Here is a 20,646-nt window from a genome sequence, read left to right as displayed (position 1 = left end):
CTCTCGGTGTCTTTCATGCTTCTGCAAGGTTGGGGAAGGGACTGCTAGGCCGGGAGGGATTGCCCTGGGCACCTCTCGGGAGCCCTCCCGTTGCTGAGAGGCTGCCTGCTTTGCAAGGGGTAACAGTGTTGAGCTCTGTGGAGGGGAAATGCTTGTTTCTGGGGGCTGAAATGATACGCCTTTTATCTTTATTTTAGGAAATAGTTATTTAAATCTGTTTTTCCATACTGTGTTCCCTTTAGGGTTTGAGGTCAGTCCATAGTGCTATGTGTGGTCAACACACAAGTATTTACTGATTGCTTAATGTTTCGCTGAGGTTTACAATGAACTGAAACATATTTTGATTAAGTAAGAGATGTACTTTTATTTCCGAGCTGTGTTTTTATGGGTGTATTCAGTAGATGTCGAAATGATTCTCGGCCACACTGGCAAGGGGGCCAAGTGTCAGCTGAAAAAGCCTGTTCAGTATACCTATCTTCTTTGTTCTGTAATGCACAGAAAGCAAGGATACCAATCCTTCAGGGCCACAAGGAAGGTGCAGGGGAAAACATAATAAGGAGCCTGTGCTTAAAAGGAGGAAAACCTTCTTAGACTCCTGTTTATGTATTGTCAGGAAAGTGAGTCAGAGCAGGGTTTGTTTTTTATTTGCTCCCTGAAGTAGTAGCTTTATTGCTTTCCCACAAACATCTACAGACCTGCACCTTCGGTTAGATGGTCTCAAGCCCCAGATGGTGACAGGCTCCTTTATGATGTGTTTATTGGCACTAAATGGAGACTGCTAATCCTGCCTCATCAAAAATGGGGCTGAAAAGTTTTGTGTGCCCTCAGTGTCTCCTGAGTACAGACCGTTGACTACAACTTATGCTAAAGTTAGAGATCGCGCTCGTTCTCAGTAAGTGGAGCGCAAGTTCTGTCTTTCCCGTCACTCGTTAGGAGATGTGCTGCGGCTAGCTGGTGATTCGTTTTGGTTTTTTTCAAGATTGGAGTGTTACTGGTATTTCCTATGTCAGTTACGCTCTGTGCTTTATTTCCTGGGAGTTGTGTGACTGATACGTATCCTAAAAGCAGCTCTTATTTCCTGAAACTCGGATTGATACAGGTTTGTCTGTTACTTTCGATGGAAAAAGAGAAGATTACTTTCCTGACCTAATGAAATGGGCATCTGAAAATGGCGCTTCTGTCGAGGGTTTTGAAATGGTTAGCTTCAAAGAAGAAGGCTTTGGCTTGAGAGCAACAAGAGATATCAAGGTGAGTGTATAACCTGTTGGTCTGGCCCGTCTGTGTGTCTGGACTGGGGTGTCGTGGAGCAGGCACAGGACGTGGAGACAGATGCCTTGGGCTTGTGTGCCTGTCGGCGGGGAGGCAGCGTGCCACCAGCGCTCCCTCTCCTGCCCGGCAGCCTCCTGGTAGAGCCCGTGTTCCGGGCAGCCCCTCCCGCTCGTCCTCCTCGGGAGCTGTGCTGGGGGCAGCGCTTCCCATTTCTGGGCCTCTGTTAGGCGAGGACAGAATGCGCCTCACAGGATTCTGAGATTTAAATACAGACTGGATGTGGGCTCAGGTGGTTTGCAGGGAGCGCACCCAGGGCCCGCGGTGGACGGGATGTGGGGTGGGCTGGGCTGGAGGCCGTGCAGCTTGACGATGCCACCAGTCTCTTGGGTGGAGCCACCGCTACTGAGGCAAACCCAAGGAAAGGAAGAAAAATACACATCTGCTGAAGGACAAATGCTTTTTCTCCACTCTGGTCCTTCCTTCAAGATGGAGGGAGCAGCAGCCTCTCCTAGAAAGAAGGCGGAACTTGATCTGTTTGATCATCTGGGAAAGAAGGACTGGGGCTGGCCTCTTTCTCGGTGGGAGCTCGCTGCCCATGTGCATTCATTGTGCTGTGTCCTCTGCACCCTCTGAGTTTTCCAGGGGCACGTCACACATGGGAGGCCTGTGGGGCTCCAGTGCTGCCTGTAGCCAGGTGGGAGAGTCTAATTCTGGGGTTCAGTAGGTGGTATTCCGGGTGACCATCTGGTGTCATCTTGTATCTCTCTGAGTTGCTTCAGAACCTGGGTGGAGGAGATGGGTGTTACTTAGTAGGTCCTCTTACACTTCAGCAATGTTTTCAGCCAGGTTGTAGGTATACTGACAAACCGTACACTGGTTTATTAGATACCTCGTAACCATCTAGTCTGTCAGCAGTACCTTGCTTGTTCTTATGCCTGGCTTCCAAAAGAAATCCAGGGTCTCTTCCTGCATGGTGCTTATAACCTATAGTAAGGGACAAGACACACAGAAACAATTCAGGTAGTAGATAGACCTTGGTGAAAGGCCAGAGGAAACAAGCGGTCACACGTTCTGCCCTCGCATCAGATGGTGGCGTCAGCAGCGTGCACACTGCCCCAGCCGTCCCAGCGGGGGTTTGTCTTCACTGCGTGCACGAGCTTTCTTAAGCTTTATTGATGATTGCTGATACATCAAAAGTCGCCCATATTTAATATATATATTTGATGAGTTTAAACATGACACACCCGTGACACCATCGCCACAATCAAGGTCCTAGAAGCAGCATAAATACACACACAGAACACACCGAGGAAAAGCCTCTCTTATTGCCAAAATAGGCGATAATGCTTTGGGGGAAAAACGAGTAAACCAAAGTCTGTCTTAGGGGCTTGTGCTTTTGCTGGGAACTGTTTTTAAAGACAAGTGTGGAGAGGAAGGACTGTTCCCCTAGCTTCAAACACGCAGGAGCAGACGGAGCAGCTGACTTGGATGGAATAGGGTTCTGTTGGAGGTAGAAATTTTGTTCTGTTTTTTAGCGCTTAAAAATATAAGTGCAGCAGAGAATAAAATAAACACCTTTGTGCTCCACCCCAAGTTATAGTTGCTTCAAATTACAGTTGAAAGTCCCTTTTTTTGATTCTCAGTATGTATAGTTTTTCTACTATAAACAGGATTTTAAACCAGTTTTCACTCGCTTAACCACATCGTAAGTGCTTACATTTAAAATACATTTGATAATTAAAATGAAGTACTTAACCTGCAGCCTTAAGTTGTGTTTCACGTGTCGTGGGCTTTTCGACCATAGACACTGTTGGATTGAAGACTGTAATATGTTTTGATGATTCTACTGTTTTCTTGTTTTTTTTTTCTCCTAGGCAGAAGAGTTATTTTTATGGGTTCCACGGAAATTGCTAATGACTGTTGAATCTGCTAAAAATTCAGTTTTGGGTGAGAATAATTTCTGACTGTTCAAAGCCAAGTGAAAATGACAGAAACACATAAAATGTCATTTTGTGGTGCTAAGGACCATATTTGGTTGTTTTCTCAACTAGCGAAATATTCCCCAAAATCCACATTAAGTGTTTTCCATGCTTGTCACCTGACATAGTAGAAGAGTGTCCAAACAAAGATGCATGTTACTTTAAGTGTTACAAGACTTTTCGGGTATTTCTATAACTTTAATATGTATTTCGAATGCACACTTGTGAAAGATGTTGGTGGAACTTAACGCTGTTAACTTCTGGGTTACTTCAGGGCCCTTGTATTCTCAAGACCGAATTCTTCAAGCCATGGGAAATATCACACTGGCCTTTCATCTGCTGTGTGAGCGCGCCGATCCTAACTCTTTCTGGCAGCCCTACATTCAGACCCTCCCCAGCGAGTACGATACCCCTCTCTACTTTGGGGAAGACGAAGTTCGGTACCTTCAGTCCACACAAGCCATCCACGATGTCTTCAGCCAGTATAAGAACACGGCTCGGCAGTACGCCTACTTCTATAAAGTCATTCAGGTGAGCCGCCGGGTCCTTTGTAACGGTCTGTCTGACAGGGCAGGGGGAAAAAGGAAACGGATTACATAGGTGTTCCACTTGACGTCTTAGAAAGCATGCTTAAACATTTTGCTTTTCACACGAAAATGTGTTTTCGTCCATTGTTTCCATTTTCACAGCAATATCACTGAAATATGGTTTGACGATGTTGATTTCATCAGTGTCTGTGTGAATATAAGCAGCAAGTTTTCCTAAATTATGAAAGTCACTAAGTTTTTCCGAAAACAAAATACAGTGAAAATTTAAAAGCCACAAAATGTATCTAATACAAAAAAGTGCTTTCTGTATAAATTTTCCAAGAAACTGAAGATCTGTTTGTGGGTTCTTCGTACATATTAGCAATAAAACGTTGACAATTAATTCACTAATTATAATGCTGACTTGTTTTTTAAAGTATACTGTATATTAGTCCATTTTAATTTGTTCTAAGTAGAAGTGTCGTATAAAAATCTCTCTAAGGTTGTGAACGAGGCCTCGGAGCCTGTGGCCGATAGGAACACAACTTCCTGTGAAAACGAGGGCATCGTGGCTGAAGCCACCTGGTCCAGGCAGAGTGGTGGCAGTTGAGAGGGCGGGCGCTGGGGCTCCTTGTGGAGCACTGTCCCTTTGGGCAATCTCTGTGCTTTCATTCCCGTGTCTGTAAAATGGGATAATGCAGCGTCTGACACGCAGGGCTGCTGAGCGGACGAAACGAGTTGACCTACGTGAGACCGTCTGTACAGTAGGCCTCGTTATAGAAGTGCTTGGTTTGTGTTCCTGTTTTGTGTTTTGATCCTTCAGGCCCTGTTGTTTGCTTGTTTTGTTTTTTGTTGTTTTCAGTCGCTTCTCCCCCGTCCCTGCAGTACCTTATGTTAGCATTTCTTCACCTTTTCTTCTAAGAAACTCCTAGTGGCCGACGATAGTGGAAACTTCCTGCAAGACTAGGGACTAAACCCAAAGTGACCTACCACAAGCTCAGAATGGCTTCAAAGTCTCATGTTTTTGTTGCTGCTGTTGGTGGTTTTTGGTCTCATGTTTATAAATCTTAAAAATTCATGCAAATGTTTGTTTGGTCTAGTTTTAAAATCTTGTTAAATGACATTCTGTCAAGTCTGATTGGCATTGTAGGTAAACGGCCCCATCTCTCCTGTGACCCCACATGCCACTGGGTACACTGGGGAACCCCCATTTTAGTGGGAACAGCTCAGCTGTGACCCGACCGTGGTCAGTGTGGGTGTGGTCAGTGACAGAAAACGGGACCGTCACCTAACAGTAGTAGAAACAGGCGGCAGAAGGAAATCATTACCAACTGAAAATACATCATAATGAGCTTTCGTAGAAAAGTTCTTAATCAGTGATTTAGTTTCACCATGAGATGTGCTGTGTGCCAACTAGGAAGGTGTGTGCTGTGGAGTCAAAGACTCATGCATGAGGACTCATGACAAAGAACCACGGATTTAAGCAAAACTTCTCTTTCAGAACATCATATTCTGAGTCTAGCTGCTTTTCAGCTTTGCGAATGTTCACGTTGCTTCCAGAAATTTCAGTACCAACCCTGAGTAAACATGAGTGTCAGCATCATTTGCTGCCTTTTATCAGAGCCGCGTTTTCTCCCCGCGGTACCACACCACGTATCGCTGTGCTTTTCCAGGATCCGACGGGCCTCTGCTCTGTTAGGAGGTCACTGCGTCAATGCAGTATCACTGGGGGGGGGGGGGAGAGTCTATTACGTCAGTTCATATTTGACATTTTCATCACAGTGACCTGCCCCCAGTTTGATTTTTTTAAAATTTATTTTGCATTGTGGCTCTTAACCTTTTTCAGGGTCAGGGGAATCATTTTCCCAGAGAAATAAAAGCAAATGTGTCCTATATCACAAACACTCTCATACCGTTTGAGGGGAGCGGGGCCAGATTCCAGAACTCAGTTCGCTGTTTTCAGTTGTGACTTCCCATTTAAAATCATCTTCCTAGGGTCTGCACCAAGCTATGCATCTGAACTGAAACCCGTTATTCTTCTTAGCTGACGGCTGGCTTGAGGGTCTCTTGGCCACTGTCTCCTGGAGCACCAGTGGTGTGACAGCAAGCGTGATTCGGGTCCCTGTGTCTGGTGGTGATCAGGGTCCATCCAGCCTCACAGCTTACTTTTTTCAGGCTTTAGGATTTTTATTCTAAGAGAAAAGTAGCACTAGTACTGATTTCCGGTAATTATAAATTGCTTTCGGTAGATTTTACTGCGTTGCATTTTTTATTTTAATGTTTCTCTTTCTCTCGCTCTGGTTGTCGTTGCCTCAAAGCTAGAAAAATGATTTCCTGTGTTCTTTCCTCCCAGCGTGTTTCCTTGGTCAAGGACCTTTTAGTGAGGCTACTTGTTTGTTCAAGTTACTTTCTGTCTTTAACTTGCTTTTCCAAGTTCGTTTAAAACAGTTTTTCTGAGCCTGTGCCGGTCTTCATGGACTTGGGCTGTACGGTCTTCTCTGTTTTTCCATTGTATTTACGCTGTATCCTTCTAGAGAGGTTCAGCATACAGTATGTCCTTTAGGTGTTCAGCAGATGGTTGTGTGTCACCGGAAGCCTCAGATGCAAGGAATTTGGAAAACATCTCCCAGGTCCTGGACTAACACCCTTTGATTCAGCGTCAGTTCATTATAATGTCGATGGGCGGCTGGAGGAACTTCCTCTTGTTAATAGGAATTAGCCTACAGTAAAATTGGTTTTGTCATATGTCGTTTCGCTCAAAGTTGCAGAACCCTTCGACCATGTTCCCTGAGGACTCTCTGGACCTTGTGTTAAGGTACAGCACCTGCTGGTGAAACTTCATGCTGCAGCTTAATGGTTGCATGTCAACACCCCAACTCTGGAAGCTAAATTTAGGAACGTGGCTCAGCCAAATGCTGGGGAAGGCTTGTGTGGATTGACAACCCGAAGTGGTGGTAAAACTCCTTTTCAATTTGTGAAAAGGAAAGAAACCAGGGAAGAAGAGAGCATTAATGGCAGAAAGCAGTGTAATGGCATTTAAAACTGTCTCAGATTTTTAAACCTATAAAAATACTCTCAGCAGATCAGGTCATTCCAAAATTCAGCTCCAAGGTAGATGTTTCGCCTGGAAATAGGTGGCCAGTTTTATTTAGAAATCAGTGGAAAAGTAGGATGTGGCTGAACCCATTTTTGAAGTAGTGTAATTGTGTGAAAGTGAAGTAAATTACATCAGATTTGATTTGATTTAACATAGGTGAATGATAGTCCAAATATTTCTCACCCATGTCAATGAAGGCGAATTTTAGAGACCCTGTGAGTCAGCTGTTTCAGTGGTAATCCCATGTAAGGGACCAGGCTCTGCGGTCGGAGCTGCCACCTGGCCTACGGTTGAGAGCTGTCTGAGGGACATGCACAGTTTCCTGTGTCCTGCTCTTTTAAGTAAATGCAAGTATCCAGGGGTTAACAGAACAGAGAGGCATATCTATAAAATTACCACTTTTTCCATTGATGTCATAATGTAAGTGATTTGTCCCCCTCTTCCTTACGTTTCCTTTTGGGGTCCACGAAACAGTTGGAGAGGTGCAGGGAAATGTATGGAGATGGAGAAACGCATTTGGGCCGGGAACTTGTCTCAAGGCACGCGTCCATTGCCGCAAGCTCCCACGTTTCCTGCCTTACGCTACGGGACGGAGTAAGGCAGTCAGGCTGGCTGTCTTCCTCGAACAGGCAACTTCTCCTGCCTAGCCAGAAGATTCAAGCAGCCATACTCACAACTCGCTGAAAACAGGGCCGCCAAGAGCCAGAGGAAGATGTCACTTTTGGTTCTTGGCATCTTGTGGCAGTTGTGGCTGAACACAAACAGTTGCTTCTCCCATTTTTCGTGTTCTTGTGACAGAGCCACACAAGGGTAGCACGAGATGTGAATTGCCAGAGATTCGATTTAGCCTGTGTTTTCCTAACACATCTACACATAGAAATCTACACGAGGCCTTCAGAAGCGAGCGTCAGATTGGGGCATTAGGGCATTTGCGTACTTTACAGAGCCTGCCGCTCTTAAACTCGCGGGCACTGTGTGTCAGCATCTGAAGCTGTCTGCAGACGTGTGTGGGTGCCACTGTCAGGGAGCACACCTAGATGCAAGTGTGACTTCTTCTGGTGGCAGAGGTGCTACCCCGCTCTCCCAGTGTGCGCACGGCTTGTACTCCATGTCACCCCTCCCAAGGGGCTCTCTGGAGCCAGGCCCCCCCCCCCCCCCCCCCCCCCGCTCTGCTGGCCCTTCCCTCCACCTAGAACCTGGGTTAAGTCTGCCTTCTAAGGAAAACCAGCCACCACCTCCTCCTGACCTCGGGTTTACCATCTTCTTTTTGTTTTTAGCTCATTGTGTCCTTTTGATTGTTTATGAATTCAACTAATATTTATTGAGTGTCTTTCAAGTGTGGGGTACCACACCTGGGGACAGAGACTGGTATCTCTAGGGATGCAGAGATTTGTTTTTTGATTTTGAAATAATTTTTTTCTTTTTTAGTAATAAGAGTTTTGTGAAATTATTTTTTTATTTTTCTATTAGTTTCAGGTGTACAAAACAATGTAATAGTTAGACATTGATCATTTATATCCCTCACAAAATGACAACTCCCTTCCCCCAATTGAAATACTTCTTTGGACTTACGAAAGAGTTGCAAACATAGTACAAAGCTGAGAGTGTGGCTGTGGACACTGCTTCCTAGATACCATTCTCCTGACCTCACTCCCACTTAAATATATCCCTGGAGGCAAATGTGTTCCATATGTGACATTTTTGTTCTCAGCCGACTGTCACGTCACTGACTTCTGAATAGCTACAGAAGTGAAGAAGGAAGGGACAGAGTCAGAGGTGATGGTGAGCGTGAGAGAAGGCCAGTAGAGTAGGCTGGCGGTATTGAGGTTCACGAGCAGTGAATCCAGATTCACTCCTTGGATTGTGATAACAGGAACCGGGTAGAGAGTCCAGGGCGGAGGAGGGGAAGAAGGATTTCTGTTTGCAAGTTATTCACCTGAGTTGGCCGGGGGCCTTTCTCCGTGGCGCTAGGTCCCTGTGGGGCTGAGAAGGGAGGGGTAAGGTGGCTGGGAGTGGCTCCTGGGCACCTCGGAGGGAACCCAGAGCCACAGCTGATGCCCAGTCAGTGACCCGCCCTGAGGCTGCTTTAATCCTTCCAGCCACCTGGGGAGAGAGGTGTTGGTCCTCCCTTTGCAAATGGGAATCTGAGCGGTGGAGCAGGGCATGCACACCTGGGCTGGCTCGGAGCAGCTCAGCTAGACCCCAGCCCATCCAGGCCACAGGCTGGCCAAGCCACAGTCTGTCTCTGTCGCTGCTGGGGACTTAATCTGGGGATGAACAAGTGGTCTGGTTGTAAGGGCAGAGCAGTCTTGTTTAAATCTGTGTTGGGCTGTTACTTGACACAAAGCTGGTGTGGCTTGCCCACTGTGACTCCTGTGCTCGCAGGTCCATCCCGTGAGCCTGCCTGGGGTCGGCCTGCTGGCGAAAGGTTTCTTCCAGCTCCCTGAACGAAAGCCCTCTCGCCCAGATGTAGTCTCAGCTGTGCCGAGGGCAGCTGTTCACTCTTAGAAGCCATAAGGCCCGTTTCCCCCAAAGTGGTGATGAAGCTGGAGGTCCTTTCTCTCTTTTTTATCCTTATCGATTCGACTTAGAATGATGTAAAAAATGAGAAAAGACCAGGACTCAGGCAAGTCATTCCAGACTCCCACATCTTTGGAGGGATTCCAGTTCCTGTGGGATCTTTGTTAGAGCCTCTGGCTCTCTTGCTGAAACGCCCTGCCCTGTGTCCTTGCTTGTTCCCGATAGCTGACCTTGGCTTTTATTAATCTGTGTTAAATGTATGAGTGTTGGCCTTATTTAAGTTTCTGGTTTTGTCAGTTATCCGAAACGTGTATCTGATGTTCATTGCTTTCATAAACATAGGCTGCAGATATGTCATTTGAAAAGTCGGACTTGTGTTTTTAACTGATCACTTGCTTTGCATACTGTTACAGTAATTCAGATAGAGTCAGACCTCACCTTCTGGGAATCTAGAGTTCTTTGTTTCTTCCAGCTTTTGTTTCAGCAGCCTTTGGGGGACGAAAGAAATGCAATGCTTTTTCTCTGTATTCATGGTTCTAGTTGTGGAAGCCGCGCCTGGCGTCTTGTCGGTGGCACATATTCCTGTCTCGGGGACTGAGGGACTTCAGCTGTGGGTCTGTACCAGGGGGCAGGCTTGGCAGCCGCGTGCTCTGTGCCAGTTTTTCAGGTACAGATTCCGGGCTCTCCGTCTGCTGTGTTTGCTAGTGACACGCCTGTCTCCCGTCCATGTCCCTGCCGACTCTTCCCCTGGCAGCCCTCCTGTTGAACCACAGCTTTCCTCCCCTTTCTCATTTCATTACCTGACTTGGGGTCCTGGGCGCCTTTAGAAGAATTTCCAGCTTTGCCACTCAGAGTTGGGTCAGATGTCCAACACAGCAATGCACGTGGAGTGACCCTCGTCTCCCCCTTCACGTATCACCAGGTGTCCGCATGTTAGTGGAAGCACCTGCGTGGGGAGTGCAACCAGCGCTAACGGGAGGCTCTTTCCTATGCGTCCCTGGTGGGACGCAGGAAGGGGTTAGCGTTTACGGCCATGCCTGCTGTGTGCCAAACACTGTGAGAACTTTCTCTCCTTTCATTCCTACAGTGAGGAGGCGTTGGGAACTACTACCTTCCCATAGACTCTCAGACAGAACTAACCAAATCAGATTCAGAAGAAACCGCCACTACCAGGCCCCGGTCGTTGGTGGTGAATTCGTGTCTGAAGAAGGGGCAGCAGAGGTCAGAGATGGGGCCTCCCTCGTCTGTGATGTTTATCGAGCAAATGCCCCGGAGGGCTCCTTCAGTCCTCGTTGTCACCCCGAAGCTGGGCACCCCCCCTGTTTACAGAAGTAAAGAAGTGAGGTGACAGGCTGAGGGCGAGAAAGCTGGCCAGAGCTGCTCATGGCCGCTCAGGGCTGAAGCCCCATCCGCCCCGCCCAGGGCCCAGATGCCGCTTCCCTCCGTCCCTACAGCCCCAGTCTTTTCTCATCTCGTGTCTGTCCCTCCAGCCTCTGCTTCACCAGCCCCGGGTCTTTCCCACAAGTCTCATCAGTAGGACTTTTTGTGAAAATGCCCACAAGTTTAGAAACAAGAAGCTTCAAAAAAGACTTGCTTGAAACCTGCTTTTTTCTCTTTTCTCCAGCCCCGCTAGGGTCTGTGTGGTGAGTCAGTTCCCCATCCCGTGGGATGTGATTTGGAGTTTTATTTTTGTTTTGGGCTTTTATTTTTTTGTATGCCAAAGAGGGAACTTGCTTATATTTTTGAGACCTTGGACAAGCGTCCTTCTGAGAACGTTCTTCTGAGTTAACAGTGTAACCAGCCACTCATATTAGTTGTTGGTGATGATGCCAAATTCTCTCACTTGCCTGCAAAACTGTACTGTTTCTCAATACAGAAAGTGCTGTTTCGTAATTTCTTGGGGGTCTTCCCATTTTGGGCCGCAGCCATCCCATGGTCACTTTGTGTCTGTCAAGGAGAAAAACACTTGTGACGAAAGTGTGAAAAGGAAGTAAAGACAGTAGAAGAACCTTTGTAATAGCGATTATTATATTATTAATAGACAATTTTGATCAGCAGCTGAGTGTGGAGGCGCAGTTGGCACTTTTCACGTCGCCGCATTTTAATGCCGAGTGGAAGAGTGGCCTGCGCTTAACTGTGGGTGAACTTGAGTGAATCTGTAGACTGTCTATGAGCAAGCGAGAAGGATTGCTTTGCCAGAAGTGGTAGCTTAGTGAGTCGTCCCAGGCAGGCCAAGGCGGCGTGTGGCCGTTCGTTTAAAGGTGTCGTGGCTCTGACACAACGGCCACTCCAGCCTTCCTGCTTTCCTCGGATTGGAGGCTCTTGTATTCACCGTGGCTCCCTGCTTTTCTGCAATTGCATCGCCTGTTAACCCTACCTGGGATTGATACTGCCAGACGCTCTGATTTGAATGTTTGGTGCTTCGTTCTAGCCCTGGTGGGCTCATAGCCGGTACAGGTGGACCACGTCATTGAGCGTCGTGGAAATGCAGTGTAGCAATACGTCTCTGAGGCAGATCATCCAAAATAGGGCCCGTGCTCTATCGTAGTTGATGTATCATAGTAATGGCAGGTCTTCCAGCTCCATCCTGCTGTTCACGCTGCACCCAGCCGCCAGCTTTGGCTTTTCTGCCCATGTTTCCGTGGGGTGCAGTGTACTGTGGAGGCAGGGTCCACGCCTGCTGCCTGCTGTGTAAATCTGGGCAGATCATGATGGAGTCTGAGTTCCCTTATCTGTAGGAAGGAGACTTGGGTGCTTGCCCTGCTAGGCCCTGCGTAGGTATCACTGGGCCGGGCCAATAAAGAAGTGACACCCATGCAGGGCCTAGCACGCCGGTACCAGCCCTGCCCCAGACCCAGCGGGGTCGGCCCAGCCCGCTTCCGGGACCCTCCTCTGGTCTCTGCCTGACTGTGGTCCCTGCTCACGGCCTGGTTTTGCAAGGCAGCCCTTCCCGGTGTGAGGAGATGGCGGTTAGGGAGCCACTCCGTACATGGAGGCAAAATATGCTCCCTTAGAACCTTCATCTCATCGTTTGCTTCTTGACTTTTAGAGCAAAAGAGTACATTTCATCATCTGTCACGAGTCCTGTCCCACCCCCGTCTGCTCTCCAACTGAAGCGTTCACTCAGCAAACACCTTCTCTGCGTGACGCACCTGCTTGGAATTGACGGCTCACAAAATTAACCAGAAGCTTCACATTCTGGGCATGTTTAATTAGTTCAGCAAAAAGTGATATTTAAGGGCACAGATTAAAAAACATGGGAGTTCAGAGAAGGAAGAGTGCTTTTAGCTGAGAAGCTTGAGGAGGGTTTTTGGTTTGTTTTTAAATCGGAGAAGAGGCATTTGGAGAAGATAATTACCATGTTAATTAAGTGAGAACCTACATTTGTTTCGGGCCTTTAGCTATGAACTGGGTTCCTGTCCCTCCCAGCAGTTCATCCTCACCTTCTGGCACGGGTGTGTCCTTCTTGTCCACGTAGGAGATAAGAAAGCTGATGCTCAGAGGTGGGCGCAACCTGGCCCAGGCGAATGGGGTCTTTGCCTGTTGTCTCCCTGACTGAGGAGCCTGAGAGCTCCTGTCCAGACATCTCCAGTGTCCAGACCTGCCCTGCTCCTCGTCTCAGAGACGCGCCCTGGCTTTGTACCCTCTTACCTTGCTTTCTTTTTCTCCTAAAGCTTATTAGTACCGGACAGCTGTTACAGTCTTCATTTGTTTACACTTCCTGTCACACCAGCGAGTTGCCTCCCTGCCTGTGGCTGTGCTGGGATCTGAATATACACTCCTGACCCTCTCCCCAACTGTCCTCCTCGAGGTTACTGCATGGCTTCACCTCACATACGACTGCAGCAAAATGCTCTGTGACTACTACACTTTAGACCCGAAGTCTAGTTTTGGAGAGCCATCACTTTTAGGCCCACCTGTGTTCCGTAGTCCTCGAGCTTTGTCAGATGTCAGGCTTCGGGTACTTCTGTCCTGTCACAAATCAACTTTATTCTTTTAGCTCTAAAGAAAAAGTAAGTTCTGAAAATCAGTAGTTGAAAACATAGCATGCATACTTTTTTTTTATTAAATCAAATAACTGCCTATTTAAAATATTTTCTGATAATAATGGAGTTTTACTGAGTGCTTCTCTTCCATTTCTGTGGTAGGTGCTATTAGGAGATAGAAAAGTAATGTGAGGTCCTTGCCGTCTAGAAGTTCATAGTAGAAATGGGAGAAGAACAATTGGCAGGAAATGTTGAAGAGCAAAAATGGTAAACTGAGGCAGGGTCTGCTCTCTGAGCTCTGAGATGCCTGGGGCGTCCGATGGAACCAGAGTTGGGGCTTGAAAGGCAAACTTGTCTGGTGGAGGGCAATAGTGTCATGAGGTTTGGAGTTGGGGTGAGCGGGGCAGAGATGGGGGCAGGAGGAGACAGCCGGAGCCCAGTAGAGATAGAGACCCTGGATCTGAGGGAAGTGACTACAGATTTGCGGGACCAGCTCCCCGAGTCTGACACGGGCGTCTCCCTGAGATGTTTGTGGCTTCTGGGGTTCAGGCCAGGGTGGGATGGAGCAGCTGGGGCTTTAGCAGTTCTGTTTATGTGACACTGTTCAAGTGGCTCAAACTCCCTGAGCCTCAGTGTCCACAGTTACAACCTGTCTCACTTAACAAGGGATATGAATTGTTTGTAAAATGTAAAGCACGGTGTTGACATAATGAGCCAGAAGGTGGGCCTGGCCCCTTTCAGCAGGGTCATGAAGGAGAGTTCTGGATGTACAGGCAAGAGGACAAAACGGAAAGGCCTGTTCCCAGGCGCTGGGATGGAGGGAGTGGGAGCTGGCGGGAGAGGAGGAGGGCGCCCAAACCAGCAGGAGCTGGGCCGAGGGCTTCAGCAGGCCCTGGGGTTTCTGTCCTGGGCGTGACCAGGAGCCATGGGGAGCCCACCATCAGACTGACCTGCCTGTGCCTCCTTTTGAAAGATAACCTCCCACCAGGCAGCCAGATGACCAGATAGCCTGAGGAATTTGACAAGTGTCTTAAGGTAGAATTGACAGTATCTGGTGACACTGAATGTGAAGAGTTTGGGAGTAATTAAGGATGGTCTTGAGGTTTCTGGACTAAATTGGTTTGAAGTTTATCTTTACCCCCTTGCTCCTAAACTGACTTTACCAGCCTTTCTCTAGTTCTAACCTTTATGGTTTGGAAAGGAAATTTTCAATCCTAAATTTCTGACTTATTTTAACCGAAGACACACCAAACGTAATCTTGTATCTGTGTTTTCAGTCCAGACAGGTTTATTTTGTACTTTGGGATATATATTTCAAGCAGAAATTTTTTGTATGCAGAAGTGAAGCCCGGAGCAAATTTTTATTGTGAAATTATAAGCTCGTGAAAGTGAAGGTTTTAATGGAAGTGCTCACCCAACCTTAACCATAGTGGCATACACAATAGCATGTCTGAATGAGAAGCTGTCAGACGGGCAGCTTTCAATTTAAATATATCAGTGATTTCAAGACCAACTCTAATGAGTTTTAAAGTCTTTGTGTCAGTCTCATGTTTTCCCTTAAATGCTGTGAAGTCGTTTAAAATTAATAAGCCAGTTTTTATTTGGCAGCGTTTACATCAGAAATACTACCGTCGGCTTTGGAGTCCTTGCTCTCATGTGGTCGTTTTATTATTAGTCTAACGTGTGTTAGTGGCCGTGGTTTCTAGAACCAGAAAGACATTGGCTTCCGTTAATGGGCAAGTAGACTAACCTCAGGGACAACCTAGATACAGCTGCTGTGTCTAAATGCTGACTCTTCGTCACCTGAATGGGAGCAGCATAGTGACAGGAAGTGTGTCAGTGAATGTTAATGTAGGTGTGAAATGGATTTCCTTGAGTTAGCGCAGTGTTGGACCAGGGTGTACTGAGGACTTCAGAATAGAATTCCCAAACTGAGAAAGATCCCCTGGGGAGAGGCAGTCTCTGTCATACACACGCACGTATACACACACCCTGCACGCACACATATGTGCATACACAACCCCCGTCCGCCCTCCCCCCTGCTCAGTCACACAGCAGACTCACTGCATCTAGGCCTTCCTCTTTGGCAGTTAGCCGTGTTATCCCCACTCGTGTGTCAAGAGCACTGTTCACTGTTCATCGACAGCGAGCTGACGATGCAGGGGCTGTTTTCCAGTTTTCAGTCTAGTGAAAACCAAATCCAGTAGGTGATACGATAGCAATTGGGGGAAACTAACCCAGAGGAAGGGGAAACAGCAGAAAAGTGGGGAGTCAGGAGAGGCTTCCCAGAGGTAGGAATCGCAACTGACCCTGAAGAAGGCCCAGGAGTTTGCCCCGTGAAGGGCAGAGGGCACAGCACGACCACTCATTGTGGCTGGAGTGTGGTGTGCATGGTAACAAGAGGCGGTGAGGGTGGAGACAGAGACAGAGGCTGGAAGGGAGGGAACAGAACTAGCGTGTGGTAGTACTTTACTCGGTGCCAAGATCTGCATTAAGCACAATTCCATCAAATCCTCACACTAGACCTGTCTATCCGATTGTTATTCCCATTTGACAGGTGAGGAAAGTGAGGCCTATTTCCCGGTCTGTCTGCTCCAGGACTTAAAGGCGTACCTAGTTATTGGTACATACCTAGTTATTGGTACACCAGAACTTAACTTCGTGCCTGGATCTGAAGTGTCTTCTCCACTGGATCTTACTGACTTCATCTTGTAACCAAGGCAGCTGGTCACTCATTCCATAAACATGTATTGAGTACCAGCTGCCCAGTAAATCTGATTTGTATTCCACACAAGCTGCTGATGTGTTTGAAACCGTGGGTGATGTTCTCAGGAGACCTGCAGAAGGCAGGGGTCGGCCTGTGTTGTCCAGGTGCCGAGACCTGTGAGTGCCGGCCCGGAGTTAGAACTCAGTCATCAGCTCGTGGCTGAGAACGCCATCAGCGGTGTGGCGCCACGAGAAGGTCGTGATCAGGTCACAGTGCTAACACTTACCGCCCCAATTCTGCATCTCCTTTTGGGGGGTGTGTGGGCGCTACCTTCCCGGAGGCTGCCCTAGGAATTCAAAGCACCCTAAGAACATGACAATGCACCACATCAGATTTGCATGAAGAAAACGTCACTCCAAGGCAACCTCACTGACGGTTTCCTTTTCAATCTAAAGGGGTGTTGAACCTCAGCTGTGAGAGAGAGTGCCGTGTGAATGGGGGTAGGTAGTGGGTGGCGCCAGGCTGTGGCGAGGCCTCCGGGGGCCTGTTTGCAGGCCGTCGTACTGGCCCCGTCCTGCCCGACACACTGGTCGGGACAGAGGTGAACACCTGAGAGGCCTGCGGTCAGATTTCTGGGAGACGCAGGACCGAGGAGGGCACTTCCTGTGTGGATGCGCCTCTTCACTCAGAAAGCTCTCTGACCTTGGAAGGACACACTGGGCAGGAAGTATCTGGAAGGCAGTGGGCGTGGCGGGAGGCCGATGATAGTCCGCTCTGGAGGCCTAGCCTCCGCCAGCAGCTCGTATTGTGACCGTGGACACGTCACTCAGCTGGCTGAGCCTCACTTTCCACACGTACCAGAAAAGAGAAACTGCCCTGTTCCCCTCCTGTTTCCCTTGTAGGAGTGTGAGGCTAGGTGAGAAATGGAAGGAAAGGTGGTTTTAGACATAGAGCATTTTACAAATGCAGGTTTTTTTGTCACTGCCCTCCGGGGTCCCGGAGAGGTGGTTTTCGGACACGGTGTGAACTGAGTAGGGTGACCTGTGAGAGTTCCTCCCAATTCACTGAACTGTGGAGACTGTCACCTTCAGGGCACCTGCAGTGTGAAAGGGCACAGGCTTAGCCCTGTTCTCTCCTCAGTCCCTGATGCCCAAGCTGCTTGGGGAAATTAGTCACATGGGATAAAGCTAAATGACAATAAAACATTCAAATAGAAGGATTTTGCTACTTGGTATAAGATCAACTACCAAAATTCTAGGCAAAAACTGCAAAGAGCACTTCAGAGGCAGGAAAGAATGCAGTGATTTAAGAGTTTGCCACATGAAAAATATGGTTATACTTTAAAGGCTTAGATAAAGATCAGTAATAGCTTCCAAACAGTAAAAATTATAAACTGTTTTTGTAAGATTCATCTACAGTCTCTGCAGGCATTACATGTGGCAAGTAATAGAAAAAGGTGAAAATATCTTCTGATGAATTATATCATAGTAAAAATGAATAAGCTTTTGACCATGTCAGTTCGTCTTTAAAATGGCCAATATTAATAGAGTAAATGCAGACTAGACCAGAGAGGTGAGGTGGGGGACGTCTAGTAACTCCCTGCAGTAAAGGCGAGCAGCTAGCACTGTTCGTCTGTGGGCTTCTACTTTCTTCAAATTGAGATTTAACGTATACACTTAACGTCCACATATGTTAACTATGGATTAGCTCTTATCCTAAGTGAGCACCACCAAGAGCAAGCTGCGGGACATTTCTAGCACCCCAGGATGCTCCCAGTCGGTACCCACCCCCCTTTTCAAGAGAGGACCTCTCCTCGGGCTCTGTCACCACAGGTTGTTTCTGCCTGTGCGAGCTTCCTGTAGGTAGAACCATGTAGAGGACTCCTCTGCCCCTGCCTTTTGCTCACTGTGATGACCTGTGACATCCATCCCTGTTGCCGGGTGGAGTAGTAGTTTATTTTCTTTGTAACTGCTGTATAGTTTCCCATTGTGTGCATATACCACAATCTGTCCCGCTACTGATGGGCATTTTGGTGGTTCCCAGCTTTTGGCTCTTACAAACAAAGCAGCTGTGAGTAAGCTTGTATCCGTCCTCTTGGGGACATACGTGTTCCCTCCTTCTGGGTATTCTCTTGGGAGAATTACTGGGGTATTGGGCAGTCACCTGTGTAGCTTCAGTAGACGTTGATAAACTAGTTTCCAAAGTGGCCGGGCCAGCGTACATGAACATTCTAGTTGCTCTCCGTACTCGGTCCTTGAGACATTCCTATGGGTGTGCAGTGGTGTCTTGTCTTCTGACTTTCGTTCTCTGATGACTGATGGATAGCGTTGAGCGTGTCTTCATTTTCTTATTAGCTACTTGGATATCCTCTTTAGGGGCGTGGCCAGTCAGATCTTTACTCATTTAAAACAAACTTGTGCTGATTTAACTCAATACACCCATATAATCAGTATAAAATGATTAACGGTATAGTTTACATGTTTTATAATAAGTTTCCAAACTTCAATGTGTACTTTTGGGGGCAACTTAATAATTATTAAAAGTTAATAATTATTAAGTTTTTAATTGTGGTAAAATATATGTAACAAAATTTGCCATTTTGACCATTTTTAAGTATATAATTCAGTGGCATTAGTTACATTGATAATGTTTTGCAACTATCACCACCATCATCTATCTTCAGAACTATTTTATCACCGCAAACAAACTATAAACATTGGTAAATCCTGCCGTCCTTCTCTTCCATTGCCCATGTATAATTGGGTGTTTCCTTTTGGACATGTATCCTTTATAAGACATGTTTCGTGACTATTTCCTTCCAGTCTGTGGCTTGCCTAGTCACTTTCATAACGATATCATTTGTGGAATAGAAGTTCTTCATGTTAATGAAGTTTAATTTTAATGAATTAAATGAATTTGTTTTAATGAAGTCTAATTTATTAGTTTTATTTTTTTGAAGATGATGTTTTCTGTGTCCTTTTAAAGAACGTTTTGCCTGGCTGAGGGGTTCTCAACCAAAGCAATTTGCCCCCAGGGACAGACATTTTTGGCTGTCACAGTGGGGCCAGGAATGCAAACAAAACTCAGTGCGTTGGTTATCAGGAGCTTTGTATGGAACATAGTAACTTATAGAACTAAAGTTTTGGTATTTGGTGGTTTAAAAGCAACATTTGAAGCATGAAGTAAATGGCCTGGCATTTACAGAAACCAAAGATGTTTCCTCCCTTTCCATCTGATTATTAAGAACTTAATTTAGAGTTTTTGATGTTGCTTTTTAACTTTCAGGTTACAACCATTATGAAAATCCCTGCACAAAAGATTCAGTTCATAAAATAAATTGACTGTAATGTGTGCTGTTTTTATCAGACTGTCACCTGGTTCTTTGCATATAAATGTGATAGGACATTTGCTAGACAGAAGGGAATTTGTGTTTTCCGTTGTAGTTCAGTTGTATTTCCACTTGTCAGGCCTTCCATAAAATGGACCCCTTAACTATACGAATCCTGGTAGGAGAGGTTGTGATGTTTTAGGATAGCTAGGATTCTAAGAAGGAGAACGCACTTTGAGGAGTGGTGTCCTGGGACCACACGGAAGCTGATCTTCAAGAGGATGGCAAGATGGAAACGGCGTTAGGAGAGCTTTTAGGAGAGCTTTTCTGTGCTCTGTGGTCATGGCGAGTAGATTCGTAGTATTCTTATGTTAAAATCTTACTGTATGTGAGAATTTGTGGCTGGAGAATGGTCAGATGGAGAAAAGTGTCACTGTGTCCAGCATGTGTTGTGAAATGGTCATTGCTCTGCTGCTGAGCCTGACCTGGCAAGGGGATCAGTTGATCTAGGGTTAGATGTTTACATCTCACTTTAAAATCCTTAAAAATACATGATGCTATTGTGGGGCACCACTGACTCCCCGTTTTCTGCATTTGTGTTAGGACTAGAAAGAGTGTTCGATTCGGAATCAGGACACCTGGGTTTGAGTTACAGCTCTGCTTCTAAGTAACCTAAAGGGTGGCAGGTCCCTTAACCTCAGTTTCCCCATTTGGTAATGGAGGCACCAGTCACTGCTGTATGTTGGTACTGGGCAGATTAAATGCGAAGTGTAAGAGAACTTTGTAAAGTATGAATCTTCACATAAATGGAAAGTACCTGCTGTGGGTACACCCAGTTTTAAAAAATTAACTATTATATGTATTATGTTTCTATAGAGACAGCACTTGAAGTGGTTAGGTGAATGGATTCAGAAGCTCCTCCACTTCCTAGCTGGGTGACCTGAGCCAGGTTTCTTCTGGGCGTAGTGTCTTTGTCTGTGAAGGGAGGGAGATGGTAGTACCCATCTTACAGCGTTACTGGGAGGTTTGGATTTGTTAACATCTGTAAAGTGCCTAGGACATTTCATGTACATGGCATATAGTAGGTGCTCCATGAATGTTAATTATTTTTATTGTTACCGTTAGAGTTGATTTGGATAATAGTGAAATTTAGGACCTACCTCAGTCAGACCCTTTTCCATGGAAACTGACCAGTGCTGTCAAAACATGTATGATTAGTTCTTGAAATAGGAA

General features: G+C 46.7%; 1 protein-coding gene across 2 annotated transcripts in view; it reads left to right on the top strand.

Annotated features, from left to right (window-relative positions):
- Positions 1–20,646, top strand: part of SETD3 (SET domain containing 3, actin N3(tau)-histidine methyltransferase) — a 60,595-nt gene that overhangs the window by 11,795 nt on the left and 28,154 nt on the right. For both annotated transcript variants that reach the window (XM_081047683.1, XM_081047684.1), the window contains 3 exons: positions 1,100–1,248; positions 3,144–3,216; positions 3,523–3,779. In XM_081047683.1, the coding sequence (XP_080903809.1) occupies positions 1,100–1,248; positions 3,144–3,216; positions 3,523–3,779 (479 nt within the window). The remainder of the gene's footprint in view (positions 1–1,099; positions 1,249–3,143; positions 3,217–3,522; positions 3,780–20,646) is intronic.

This window comes from Rhinolophus hipposideros, assembly GCF_964194185.1.
Source record: "Rhinolophus hipposideros genome assembly, chromosome: 5".
Classification (NCBI taxonomy): Eukaryota; Metazoa; Chordata; class Mammalia; order Chiroptera; family Rhinolophidae; genus Rhinolophus; species Rhinolophus hipposideros.
Note: the sequence above shows the minus strand (reverse complement) of the source record. Positions and strands in the feature narration are given on the sequence as shown.